At 49.2% G+C, this 13,917-nt stretch overlaps 1 protein-coding gene across 5 annotated transcripts in view; it reads right to left on the bottom strand.

The window, feature by feature from the left end:
- Positions 1-13,917, bottom strand: part of SPTAN1 (spectrin alpha, non-erythrocytic 1) — a 59,545-nt gene that overhangs the window by 22,587 nt on the left and 23,041 nt on the right. For 2 of the 5 annotated variants that reach the window (XM_061199824.1, XM_061199823.1), the window contains exons 13-28: positions 13,482-13,559; positions 13,216-13,371; positions 12,784-12,988; positions 12,059-12,240; positions 11,458-11,701; positions 11,135-11,257; positions 10,349-10,566; positions 9,484-9,576; positions 9,051-9,185; positions 7,833-7,981; positions 6,686-6,745; positions 5,376-5,574; positions 3,792-3,896; positions 3,324-3,347; positions 2,733-2,768; positions 546-593 (exon numbers count right to left, since the gene is read on the bottom strand). In XM_061199824.1, the coding sequence (XP_061055807.1) occupies positions 546-593; positions 2,733-2,768; positions 3,324-3,347; positions 3,792-3,896; positions 5,376-5,574; positions 6,686-6,745; positions 7,833-7,981; positions 9,051-9,185; positions 9,484-9,576; positions 10,349-10,566; positions 11,135-11,257; positions 11,458-11,701; positions 12,059-12,240; positions 12,784-12,988; positions 13,216-13,371; positions 13,482-13,559 (2,055 nt within the window). The remainder of the gene's footprint in view (positions 1-545; positions 594-2,732; positions 2,769-3,323; positions 3,348-3,791; positions 3,897-5,375; positions 5,575-6,685; positions 6,746-7,832; positions 7,982-9,050; positions 9,186-9,483; positions 9,577-10,348; positions 10,567-11,134; positions 11,258-11,457; positions 11,702-12,058; positions 12,241-12,783; positions 12,989-13,215; positions 13,372-13,481; positions 13,560-13,917) is intronic. The other 3 variants (XM_061199827.1, XM_061199826.1, XM_061199825.1) reach the window with 2 other exon arrangements.

A 13,917-nucleotide genomic window follows, 5' to 3' on the forward strand; every position in this document is an offset into this window, starting at 1 on the left:
ACTCCACCAACACCTGACTTGGAATCACCGCGGAAGCAGTAGGAGAGACGCAGCTGACTTATCTTCACTCTCAGCGCCTAGCCTGGTGCCTGCCTCAGAGCAACTGCTTCCTAACAACCACCGAGTGGACAAATCCCCAAGTCTACTGCTCCCCAACACCCCGCACGGCTGTATCGCCGGGCAGCAACAGCCCAAGGAGTGCAGCGCAGCTGCAGGACCTTGTACTGGGGAGACAAACCAGCTCGGGGTCCAGAAAGGAGGCAAGAAAGGCAGTCACTGCCTTCCGACAATACGCTCCTCGCAGCTCCGGGCCCTCCTGGGGGTGAGGGAAGAAGCTCACCAGGCTCACCGCCAGGACCAGGCGAGCCGAGCACAGCCTCCTGCTGCACTAAGAGAGTACTACTGGCCAGGACACCCTTGGGCCCAGGAGAGTAACAAGTGCTACAGTTCATACAACTAATTAGGACAAGAGCCTTGCTGAAGACAGGAGAAGGAGACAATGAAGGAGACCGGGGAAGACAAGGAAAGCTGCCATGGTTTCTTACCTTGATGGAATTAAAGGTGGCCACGGTGTGAACCATCAGGCGAGCAGACTATGTGGGGAGGAAAGCAGAAGAGCAAACTAATCAAGTGTCTGCTGATTAAGAGAGAAATCTGAGATGCAAGTGCCATTAATTAGGTCCCAAATGTCCACCAAAATGATTGTAAAAGGATACTATCAAATTTCTGAGCAGAGCAGCAATGAGAGTATCAACAACTAGAAAGTCAGGCAGAAACCCAAGTGCACAATCACACCCAACTCAATGATTCATTTTACTCGAAGAGTGAAAAGAGCGGTGAAAACCACAATTAAAACGGCTGGTTGGACAGGAAAAAAAAAGGCTCAAAGACTACTGATTGGTGTCTTTTTCTTGTCCCTACTACAGGAGAACAGTCCAGAAAACACACTTAGTTGAACAAATGCTGGCAGCTGGGACTCTTTAAATAGTCAAGGACACCACTAATTTCATTTCTGTTTATGGTTACTGGACTGTGGTTCCTTCTAACAGTATCCCCCTTGAACTAAGGGCAAGCGCCTTACTACATGAAAAAGAAAATACACTGGCGAGTTAGCTTCCTTCTCATCAATGTAGTCACTTCTAAAAATCAAACGCCCCTTGGGATCTCAGAGCCCACCTAGCTTTATCAGAAAGAAACCCTACTTGGCAGGCACTGTGATGCTCGTAATCTTCAAGTATGTAAAGAAAAGGAGGGGCTGAGCTTGGACGCAGGGAAGTTAGGCTCCTAGGATGTTCCTGTGACACACCCAATGGCATGTTCAACCAGTGTGGGTGCATACAGGGCTCGGAAAGCAGACACCCATTGTTTCCAATCCTTTTCAGAAACAGGAGGTACTGACTGGTGTTTGTAAAGTCATCTGAAATACATTTCTGAAAAAATACCTGTTACCAGAAAAACTCTGGCAGGAGATCAGATAGGTAAGGCTGCTGCTCATTCATGTCACCAATGACTGAATTTTGCTATGCAACGAAAATTAAGATTGAGAAAAGGGGAGAAAGCGGAATCCAAGGAAAAATGCACCCTCCCTGCCAATTTGGAGCCTATTTAATAAGCAGAATGGTCAGAGCCTGGAGGGATAAGGAGGCCAAAGAAACAAACCCCTTTCAGCCTAGGTCCTCACAACAGGTCAGACCTCATGACAGGGCTGAGAAGTACCAACCTAGGGACCGGTGTGGGGAGCCTTTTTGTTTTTAGGTTTTCATGCTTTCTTCAGATTTTAGGAAGGTGTACTTTCATAAAGTAGAAATCTGCTCTTTCGAACTTGCCTATAACTCGAGTGGCATATTCCTGAAGAGCTGGGTCAGGAGGAAAGATGCTAGAATTGGCATTTAGGCAACTAGTTCCATAATCATGGCTATAAACGCTTCACATGAAAAAGCTTATCCCCGGTCCTCCTGGAAGTTATGCCCACCCTGGTCAAGCACCACCCCTGGATCTCTCTGGAATAATGTCCACTGAAGCTGGTAAATATCTGGTGTCCCCCCTTTATGTGTCTCGTCAGGATGTGGACCTTCTCTCAAGCCTTTCTTAGGCCACGGGAGAAAGCGGGTCAGGCAGACGATGAGTGGAGTTTACGCTCCTTTTCATCCTCACTTCATGTGTCCTTTTGGGCTGTAGTCCTATTGGTGGGACCATGCCTGACGATGCAGTGTGACCTCTGTGAACTGCAGTCACCCCTGTAACCTTGGTACCCGAGAGGGAATGATCCCAGGACCCCCCGAGGTACTAAAATCCACAGATGCTCAAGACCCTTGGAGGCGGCGCCCTGTATGGGCGGGTTCTGCATCCTTGGATTCGACCAACCATGGATCGGATGCTAGTATTTTCAATTGTTGGTTGGTTGAATCCAAGGATGTGGACCCACGGATGTGGAGGGCCAACTGTATACCCTGGTAGCGACGGTGCATGATAAACTTGACCTAACTGAATTTGTGCTGAGCATCTGCAGGGAGACATTTTGCTTCTGTGTATTAAGCATCACATTTCAAGGCATGACAGATTCCAAGAATACAACACCAGGGTCAGAACGACACCAGGCCAAACAAGTCCAGAAACAACCACAGGCTCAGACAGGCCTAAATACTCAGAAAACAGGCACGCCAGAAAAGGACGTAAAGTATTTCTGTTCCTGGAAAACCTTTGGAAATAATAATTTGCAAAGAAGCTCTTACCTTCCACGGGGAAGCCGTCTTGGAATCAGTTTCATCCTATTCAAAGAAAAAGGAGGCATTTAGGCAGCCAAGCAACTGTGCACAAAAGAAAGCAGCCCCAGCCTTCCCTCTGGATGACAGGAAGTTCACAGAGAAATCAGCTGGAACAGCAATTCCCTCTGTGACTCAGAACTCAACACTGGCTGGCAGCGAACTGCAAGGCTGCTCGAGGGAAACGAAGCAAACAAACAGGAGAGAAAAGTTCTTCCTTTTTTAATGCAGTAGGAGAAACGGAGACAATGAGGAAATTTAATAAAATGTCCAGCTTTTCTTTATGTCATATTCAGAGGATTCTTTGAAGAGGGATAAACAAACCTAAAGAACTGCTGTGGAAAAAGTTCTAGGTAACTGAACAGAGAAAAACTCTTTTGATCTTTGGAGGATGGCAAATAGAGACCAACTTCTGCTATTTCTTTTCCACAGATTTTTACACACAAAAGGCATCTCTTGAGGTTCAAGAACAGAAATCCTTATGAGGCTCTTGACTTTATACTCTTCCCAAGATCTAATCCTTCTCAAGTTCAAGTTCCACACGGGGCACTGGACACTTACCCTGGGCATCGCGCCATACACCTCCTACAAGCAGAGAAGAAAACCAGTTCGATTATTAGAGGAAATACACACTTCTAAGTTACACTCATCACTGTCATGTCAAACCTGGAGACACGGGAGAGAAGTACAAAAAGACAGGCAGCCTGACTGGCCAGAGGAGCTTCTTAAAGTCTATAGAGAGACCAAGTGTTTCTATGCAATACCTTTTCTTTACTTAAGGAAATGCATGAACTTATTACTAGTTAAGGGCTAAAGAAACATTCAACAACTTCCACAATATTTAATGGGCATTAAGGAGGAGAGCTGTTTTTCCCTCCCGTCAAAGGTAACCAAGACAGTGCAGGTCACACAGAGAACCTGTGCCCTGGCCACACTCTGTGCTACGGAGCACGCGTGCTGGGCTACGTAGGATGAAGGGGGAGCCAAGCTGCCTCCTTAACAGACACCGTGCAGGGGCCAGACCCCCACCTGCTGCTGCACTGCTTGCACCTCCTCTGCCATCAGACCTTCGGACTCCAGGTCTTCAGCCACCTTGTTAATGTCCTTCAGCCGTGACTCATTGGCCTTGAGATCCTTCAAAGAAAAAGACATAATAACTAAAACCCACAACAGCAATTCAAAGAAGAGCAACAGATACTCATAAACTATGGTTTGAATATATAAATTTCTGTCCAATAGGTATCTTATAAATAGTTTTTCTACTCCTTGACGGTCACCTAAATCAGAAAATCCTGATTGTCGCTATCAAGGAAGTAAGAAAACAACACGACATTGGAGATGGTCTGTCTCTTGTTTACTGAACTACCTATAGTTAATAATAATCCATTACTGGGACTTCCCTGATGGTGAGGTGGTTAAGAATCCGCCTGCCAATGCAGGGGACACGGGTTGAAGCCCTGGTCCGGGAAGATCCCACATGTCGCGGAGCAACTAAGCCCGCAAGCCGTAACTACTGAGCCCGTGTGCCACAACTACTGAAGCCCACACACCTAGAGCCCGTGCTCCGGAACAAGAGAAGCCACCGCAATGAGAAGCCCACGCACCACAACGAAGAGTAGCCCCTGCTCGCCGCAACTAGAGAAAAGCCCACGCGCAACAATGATGACCCAACGCAGCCATAAATAAATAAATAAATAAATTTTTTTTAAAAGTCCATTATTCTGGTTGGAGATTTTTTAAAAACCTTTCTTTGTGGGGGACAGGACACATGTTAAAACTGTGATGAAATTTTAATGCTAGCCACTCTGGGAGAAAAGCCCCCCACCCATCTGAATTGGTTATAAGAATACTTTTTTATTTGGCCATACCGTGCGACATGCGGGGGTCTTAGTTCCCTGACTGGGGATTGAACCCACACCCCCTGCATTGGGAGTGCAGAGTCTTAACCACTGGACCGCCAGGGAAGTCCCAAGAATACTTTTAAACTGAGGAATGGATAAACAAGATGTGGTATATACACACCACGGAGCATTAGCCATAAACAGTTAACGGATCACTGATCCATCTACAAGGATGACCCTTGACAACGTTATGCTCCGTGAAAGCTGTTAGTCATAAAATACATGATCTATGATTCCATTTATAGGAAATGTCCAGAATACATAAATCCAGAGACAAGAAGCAGCTCGGTGGCTGCCAGGTGCTGGGGGGGAGGGGAGAGGGGGATAAGGAGTGGCTGCTTAATGGGTCTGTGGTCTCCTTTAAAGTGATAAAAAATGTTTTAGACAGAGGGGATGGTAGTGCAACACTTTGAATGAACTAAATGTTTCTGAATTGTACCCTTTAAAATGGTTAACTCTATGTTACGTGAATTTAACCCCAATTAGAAAAACTACTTTTACACGTTTGTATGTTAGGTTTAGGAAAGTTCTTAAAACAACATGTAGAAAAAACTGCATGTATTTCCTCAAAACTGAACTGGTGTGAGAAAAGTTTCGATTAAACGCGTTTAAAAATGGCTACAGAGATGAAGAAATATAATCTCTGAATTTTCATTCTGGTAATCCGCAGTCAAAAATCAAGAGAACCAAGTCTCTGAACAACTCTCCGTACCTTCTGGAAGTCATCGAACTTCTTCTGCAGCACTTCGACCTGCTCCAAGTCTGCGCCGACCTCCTCGTTCGTCAGGGCCGCTTCCTTCTCGTTGATCCACTGCTGTAGCTCATTCGCTTCACGGAACAGCATAAACTTCTTACAACTCTTCTCCAACATGCCTTTACGCTTCTCCCCCAGTTCCAGCAAAGAATGGTACCTGATGTAATTCGAGAGGGTGACAAGAGGGAGCAGGGGACACAGTTAGCTTCCTACGGTGGCAAACTACCAGCTGTCTCCAAGATGTGGGTCCCAGGCTGTGAGTCGGTAACGATGATGCCCTGGTGACAAAGTATCGGAAGGCAGACGAAGACCCCGAGCACCCACAGACAGCCTCAGGGACAAGCACACACTGCACTGTTCACAACTGGGTGGCTGGGTGGCCCGGCACACTCATGCCCAGCCACGTGCGCACTGACATCACAACCACAAAGGACCGAAACCAAGCGTTTGGCACACCACCACAGGCTCCATGCGACTACAGCTGCGAGATGAGATGAACTTGCTGTGCATAATGTATACAGAGGGCTTGTTCTCCTGTCGTATGATTCTGCCAGCAGCCTCCAGGCGGTGGGGGAAGGTATGCTGAGCTATCTTAAATAGCCTCATGCAGGATTTTAGTATCTCCGGAACAGTAGGAAATTTCTACTGTTTCTAAAATAATACATTTATTTCTCAGAAAGTTTTGGCCACTTCAGAAGGAGAAATCACATAAATCACTTTTCATTAGCTGAACATTTCTTATGAAGACTCAAATGACACTCTCACCCTTGGGAACTAAAATACAAAAGACTGAACTCCTAGTATCTTTAGAGATGTGAAAATGACAAACTTAGTACAACTGAGTTAAAAGTCAAAAAAAAAAAATCTAGAATCCAGTCTAAGCTTCCAAAAGTGAAATAAAAAAGGAACGAATTACCAAGTACCAGAGCACTTTACGAGGCATGTGGTTTCCTGCCTACTGAGGAGGACGACGGCATCACCGGCCTCCAGGTCTGCTGAGAGTGGCTGGCCCAGCACAAAAGCCACCAGCAGGGGAACCAACAACACTCTGAACGCACAGCTGCACAGAAGCAACCAACGAGAGAAGCGGCCACAGCTGACACAGCTTCACCCAAACCCCTTCCCTTGTGAGCGAAAGCTGCTGCCAGAGACGGGCCCCTCCCGCCACCTCGCCTTCCTGGACCCACGAGCGCCTTCAAGAGAAGCGGCAGCGGGAGGATGGACGGGGAGCCAAGGGCGGTGCTCGGCAGAGCTTCCGGCCTACTCACAGTTCTTCCACCTGTTTCATACGCAGAGACACGCTGCCGGCCTCCTTAGTTACGCGCGTCCTGCACAGAGGGGCACAGCAAAAGCACGCAGGGATTAGGGGTTAATCCACGGGGACGGAAGGCGGTGGCTCCAATGGGTGCTGTGACGGCGGATGCTTTGAGTGGGGAAAATTAGGGAGTCACTCAAGAGCTCTTGGAAGCAGGCCAGGCCGGGAGTAAAATCACAGTAAGGAAAGAGCAGGAAAATCAAATTAAATTAGAGGGTTAGTTCACCTTCATTTTCCTGACGTCTGCCACGCTTAAGGCAGTAAATGTTCCTGTGCTAGAAACACTGGTCACTTCGCAGAGCCAGGCCAGGGGATACAGTGACCACCCCGAGGAAGAGATTTTCCTGAGGGCTAACACGCAACTGTAGTCAGATATCTGGTCCACTTTTTTGCTCTCGTATTTATGATCCAGGCCAAAACCTCTCATTCTTGTCTTAACAGTAACAGAAAACGTCTAATTAAGTGTACAAATAACCGATCTTCGCGGGGATCATCAGGGTCAGAAAAGTCCTATTATTCTAAACTCTAGTGAGGATGTATTTTCTGGATCTCTCCCAAGTGTCTAAAGCTTTTGATTTCGTTAGCAGAGTAACATATGCCCTAAATGAGGGACATAGGTCTTTACGGGGGCTTAGCTACAGGCAAGAGGACAGAGCCGTTTCATAAAAAATACACTCCATTCTCAGAGCACAGTCATGATAGACAGAGATGCTCTCTACGCGGCCTTTTACAAAGGGCAGAGCAGGAGGGGTGTGGAACAGCTAAAAACCCAATTTCAAGAGCATCTCCTGACCCGGAGGACAAAGACTGAGATGGTAATAATTAGCAAATGTCTAGGAAAAGAAACTTGCCAATGCAGGGGAAGACAACAAAACAAAGGAAAATAAAGGTACGGGTCAGGGATTTTAGGTTCCAACAGAGTTGTGTGGGTTAGAAGTGACTTGGGAAAGGCAGGAAGAGTGTGTCCTTGAGTGCAGACAGGCATCATGAGAGCCTTTGCTCTGGAGCCTCAGGACGCTGCCTAAACCTCAGCCCATGCGTGACGCAGACTAAGCCCCAGGCAGCGCTGGGCCCTTCGTGCCCGACGGCGAGGCCCTTACTGGTTGTCGATCTGCTCCTGCCGCAGCGCGATGCTGCCCTGCTCCTCCAGGAGGTTCTCCCGGGAGGCCGACTGCGCAGGGTCCAGCTTCTTCACGTACGCGGCCGGCACGAAACCCTGACGGTCGTTCACCTCCACTTTCCACCAGTCCTAAGGGGAAAAAAAGAGAGACTTGAAAGCCAATTCCTCCCCTGAGGAAGGAAGGATCCAAGGAGGCCTGTGTGCATACAAAAGAAAGCTCTAATCAAGTCAAGAGAATCCCCTGACGTGCCAAGTATGCAGAGGGTCACGAGTGCAGCCCCGATGACTCGGGGCAGGAAGGCCAGCCTTCTCTTCGCGAAGACGCCCTGCAACTGTGCTGATACTGCAGCCATGAGCCACGCTTAAGTAAGTTCAGTGAAATTAAATAAAAACGCAGCTGCACTTGCCACTTGTGAAGTACTTCCCAACCACCCGCGGTTAGCAGCTACTGTGGGGCCAACACAGACATAAAACATCCACCACCGCAGAAGGTTCTACTGGATGAGGCTGCTGTTGAGTAAATCAGTCAGCCCGGATGGTTAGTTGAGGGTGAGAGTCAACATAAAGACACCAGTCAGGTTTTCTCAAACTCCCACGACTGGGGTAAGTTGAGGGTGTGGGAATAAGAGGTTCTTGACGACGGCCGGGCCGGGGACACTTGCCTAGCCTAGACCAAGAGGGGAGGCAGGCTCTTTGGGCATCAGTCCTATGACACGTGGAGGACCATGGCCTCACTCCAAGGACACTGCCAAACCAGAACGTGTCAGGCGAGAAACGCTGATGAACCAGGCGGCATTTAACTCTGAGAAGACGGAGCCTATGGGGTGACGTTGGCGCCATCTTCAACTGTCTGCTGTAGTCGTACAGTCTAGAACCAACAGGTACAAGCTACAGAGGAGCAGACTTTGGTTCAAGAGAGAAAAAAATTCCACGTGGAATTTTTTTCAATGGTGAAAAAAGCTACCCTTGAGAGGGTGGGTCATTACACTAGCTTCCAGGTATTCAAGGAAACAAGACTGGTCATCCTGATCACAGGCAGAACAGGATAAACCTGTATGAAGTGGGAGGTGCACCAGGGAACTAAAGTCTTCAAATTCGAAACCAGCCTCATCCTGGAAAGACACACTCCCAAGACACCCAACTGAGCGAAACTGGCGGTGCTGATGGAGACCAACACACAGCTTCTTTCTGCGCTTGCCTTGTTGGTGCTGTTGAGTAAGGTGAGGATATCTCCTTTCTTCATGGTGACCTCTCGAGGACTCTTCTCCTGATAGTCGTAGAGCGCCAAGACCAGCTCCTTCCCGGTCTCGTCATCCATAGGGGCCACTTGTTGCTAAAAATCCAAAGGAAGGGCAAACAAAGTTATAGGATGTCCCCGGTGTGCCACCTAAGCCCATGGCAGATTCCAACTTCCACAGCTGTCCCAAATTTACCAAACACACCTTTGTGAGAGTTCTTCTCTGAAGCTACCAACAAAATCTGATTCAGGAAGTTCAGCTGTCTGGGATCTTTAAGGTCACAAGAACATCACCTATGACCGTGACACTTGCTGGCCGCATCTGGCTCCTTCATCTTCCCTGGCCCCCCAGCCCCCAGGGAACTCGCAGCTGCTGAACGGAAGCCACACTCACCCGGCACGACTGGGCCTGCTCTCGCAGAGCCTGGATGCTGCTGCCATAAGCGCTGAGATCCGACATCAAAGCCTCGTGTTTCTTTAGCAGAGCCTGGAACCAAAATAACACACGGCGACCCTGAGCAAGAAGCCAGAGCCGCCCCGCTGCCTCTCCCACACGCCACCTGCCTCTGAAATCTGTTTAGTTACCCGGCGACCTGATCAGTCCTCCACTCTCTCCCCCTTTTTGATAAACATTTAATTTGGAGGAAATACTGTGATTTCTATTATAATCTTTTCAGCCTGCCTTTACATGCTTAACTATGCAACCCCTGAAACACATGAAGGGACATAAAGAACAACATCACATGTACAGCGGATCCACCCCCATCCTAAGAAATAAACATTCCCAACAAGTGGCAGCTCCCTCCTCCAGGGAACCCCGTTCCCCACCACACTCGGTGCTTCTCCATTTTCCTCTACCGCCACTTCCAAAAACCATCTCAGGTCGTGTCAATATTCAGCTCACTGTGGTTTTTGTGAAGACTGGCAAGAGAAGAGGTAGGCACACGGCTACACCTAGACCTTTATGAATAAAATTTAAGGGGTCCACTGAAAAAAGATGACTAACAAAGAACTGTGTTTATGTATGTATGTGTACGCAGATAGGGGAGAAAAGATGAAACAAGAATGGAGAAATGGTCACGGCTGATGGTGAAAGGCCGTCTCCTCTCTTCTTTAAGTATGACTGAATTTCCGTAGTAAAAAGGGAAAGGAGACGCTGAAACACTTTGAAGAGCGACCACCATGAGGCTGCACCTTCCACGTGGTGGTTCTCCTAACCGGCCTCCAGCCTGAGCCCGGCAGCCCCCAGCTCGCGTCACCTCAGCCGAGTCCTCGTCCTTCCCGTAGTCGGTGCTGCCTACGATGGGCTCCTTCTCCCGCATCCACGACTCGGCCTCGTTGGCGTCGGCGAAGTACTGCTGGGCCTGCAGCGAGTCCTCCAGGTCCTGCCGCCGCTGGGAGGCCTTGGATTTCAGCGACTCCCACTTCTGGTTCAGCTCGTGGAGCTTGGCCTTCACGTCCTCTGCAGCAAAATGGCCTGCGAGGCGGGCAGGGGAGGAAGGACGAGAAGCACGCGGACACGTTGCGGCAGGACAAAACGTCCTCTGTGCGCTCACAGCACCTACGACACTACATCCTGGGGAGCCAGGCCCCTTCATATTTTCAGTTTTATGAGAGGCCCAGGTTCCAGCCCAACAGATCTGCTTGTCTTCTGCCTCCTCAAACCATGAAGTCTATCTAGACTCTACGAAGCAGGTATCCCTAGTTGGCATCAGTGATGTGATCATAAAGAAACAATAAAAATAACAGCCCCCACTCCCCCAACTCTCAGTCACGGAGCCTCACACTTGCCGGGCACTGTCTCAGGCTCCTCAGTATCTGACCTCGTTTAATCCTCACAACTGTGGGAGCAGGTGATATCATTCCCACCTCACAGGTAACAAGTTCGGCTCAGAGAGGTTATGGGCAAGTCAAAGTCATACTCAGGAGAGAGTGGGGACTGTCTTCAACCCTACAGCCCAGCCTGACTCGGGTCCACGCACTCAGCCTTCCAAGAAGAGCGTCGTGAGGAATGAGAGTGAAGCCACTTTTCCGACGACACTCACCTTCATCCACCATGGCGTTCCCCTTCTGTGTAACTGCTTTGATGCGGGGCTCGTGTCCGGCAATCTCTGCTTGTAGGGCTTGGTGTTTCTTTAGCAGATTCTGGACTCCAATTAAATCTTTACCTGAAAGAGAAACCACTCCCAAGTCACCCAAGCCATCAAGAGAAGAGGCAGCACTACTGTCACGTAGCTTCCACCACGGTTTACCTAAACTTCCAGTTCAACTTAAACTTGACCTTGCTCATTCTGACACTGGTCCCCTTCCTGCCATAAGGGTAGAGCCCTTTCCCAACTGGATTCCCATCTGATGGCGGGAGGCTGACCTCTGTTGGTGGATGCAGCAATGGGTTCTTTCTCTCGAATCCATGTCTCCTCATCCTCGACATCACGGAAGAGCTGCTGCAAACGCAGAGAATCAGCCAGCTTCTGCTTCCGGGCAATCATGGGCTCCTTGAGAGCCTCATAGCGAGCCACCAGGGCTTCCTGCTTCTTCTTGATGTTTTCAGCATCAAAGTGGCCAGCATCCTGGAACTGGCGGGCCTGGATGGTGATGCCATCGATTCGATCCTGGGAACGGGTAGGACAGAGTCTTGAAAGCCTGGCCCAGCGTGGGGCAACTATGTTCTGGACATTTCTAGGCTGACTTCATTACTTCAGGTGTGGTTTGCTCACATACCGAGAAAGTATAACACAGTTCTTTTCCCATACCCGAGAGCATTCTTTCTGCCATTGTTCCCCCTCATTCTGGGATCCCAGAAAGGTCCGAGGGAAGGCAGTCTAATTTGAACAGAAGCATATGGCGCATACATGGTTCTCTAAGAAAATCAACACACTTCATCCCTCCCCACACCAGCGGGTCTTGACTGACTGGCCACTCTCCCTCCTGTGCTCAGTGGCCCAAAAGCCGCGCCCAGGTCACCGTACCTGGTGTGCTGCCACATCGGCCTCCAGCAGGGCGTGCTTCTTCTGGAGGTTCTGGACATTGGTAAGGTCTTTGCCGTAATCGTCCGAAGCCAGGTGACCCTCCACTTCGTACAGCCACAGCTCGATGTCCTCAACGTTGCGATTAAACTGCTGCTGCTGGTTAGCCTCGCGGAGCTTTATTCCTAGTCAAGGAGGCAAGTTTGATTTCATTAGTTAACACTATCCTTCTGCCAGCGCTGCTCTCAAACAACGGCACCTCACAGAAGGACCACGGGGCAGGGTTTCAGTTACAGCTTCACTGCTATCAAGAGGGTAACGAAAAACCGCAGCCTCTGCTCTACCTTTTAGATGCTGAATTGGAAGTCGTTTAAGAAGCCTTCTCACCCCCATGGGATAGGGGCTGGCGAATGGTTAAGTGCCCTTGGCTCACGGCTGAGCTCTGACTTTCAGTGACGAGGCCCAATTCAGTCAGGCCCAACGACCAAATCATCCTCTTCTCACTCAGGCTCCCTGCCCTCCCCGACCAGCACGCTCAACCACATTCATCAAATCAGCAAAGCATCAGGAACCCACGGCAGGTGACTCCTACCCAGGAAGTGAGCCCGAGTGCCCAGGTCACCCAGCTCAGCTTGCCTGGGTGGCACATGTCCCCAAAACACGGAACGAGGGAGGAAGATTTAATTCCCCAAACGGCCTCCCGTAACCCCGTGCACACCTCCTCTCACCTTTTAGTTCCGTGGCCTCCAGCAGTTTCTTCCACAAACTGATGACCTCATTCATTCGAGCTGCCACCTCGTCCTTGGCATAGTGGTTGACGTCAATCAGCTTTTGCCCGGCTTTCTCCAGGGCGTCAATGCGGCTCTGGTTTGCCGAGAGCTCAGCCTCAAAAGCCTGATGCTTCTGTACTTTCCCTTGCAGGTTGGATGGGTCCTGCCAAGGAAAGGAAGAAGGGGGTTCTATCTTGAACCTAAGGACATCAAGTTACGCTGCATTACCCTCACACTTATCTTTATAGGGGGACGTATAAAATGGCCAGCTTACATTAAATAGTGTGTACTTTGAAATTTCCGATTTCTTTCTTTAGCTACAATTTATCTGTGAGTGCTGTGTTTAGCTTACTAACCAGGTGCTACATGGCAATGCTAACAAGACATTACTTTATAAGCTTCGTCTGTGGCGGTTTTCATCTTCTCATTGACCCAACTCTTGAGCTCATCAGAGTCACGGAAAAACTGCTGCAAGTGGAAGGAATCAGCCAGCTGGGCCCGGCGATACATGGCTCTCTCGTGAAGGGCGTTGCGGCGGCTCAACAGCTGGAAGGCAAGGTCCCCTGTGAATCTCCAGCTCTTACCCCCCAGCAGATCAGGCTCAGAAGGGCCACCCACGGACAGAAAGGAGGCGTGTAAAGAGGCTGCACACTTACCGCATCTCGGCGAGTAGCCACGTCTTCCATCGCATAGTGGTTGTTCTGAATTAGCTTGGTGGCAAACTCGTCTAAGGCCTAGGAAGAAGAATAAGGTTCTTCACTGGTGAGCGACTCTTCCACAGCTTGGCCCCCAGAGGAAAGTGCAGAACAGGGCACGGAATGCTCTAGACCTGAACACAGGTCAAGGTTTTCACTCTGAGGTTTGCTATGACAACCTTTATCCCTCAACTGTTGAGTTTTTGCTTGATGTTCTTAGTCAGAGGGCAGAGTTACGCTAGCTTCACTCAGGACTGGAGACATTAGCTGCAGCTAACGTCACAGCAGGAACTGACAGAGTCAGATATGGGTCAAGAGCCTTTCAATTCCTACTTCTAAGGTCTGTGTTCAATGGGAAAATATCTCTTACATTAATTCTTAATGACTTTTAGAGGAA

The sequence above is a fragment of the Eubalaena glacialis genome, chromosome 9 (assembly GCF_028564815.1).
Source record: "Eubalaena glacialis isolate mEubGla1 chromosome 9, mEubGla1.1.hap2.+ XY, whole genome shotgun sequence".
Lineage (NCBI taxonomy): Eukaryota > Metazoa > Chordata > Mammalia > Artiodactyla > Balaenidae > Eubalaena > Eubalaena glacialis.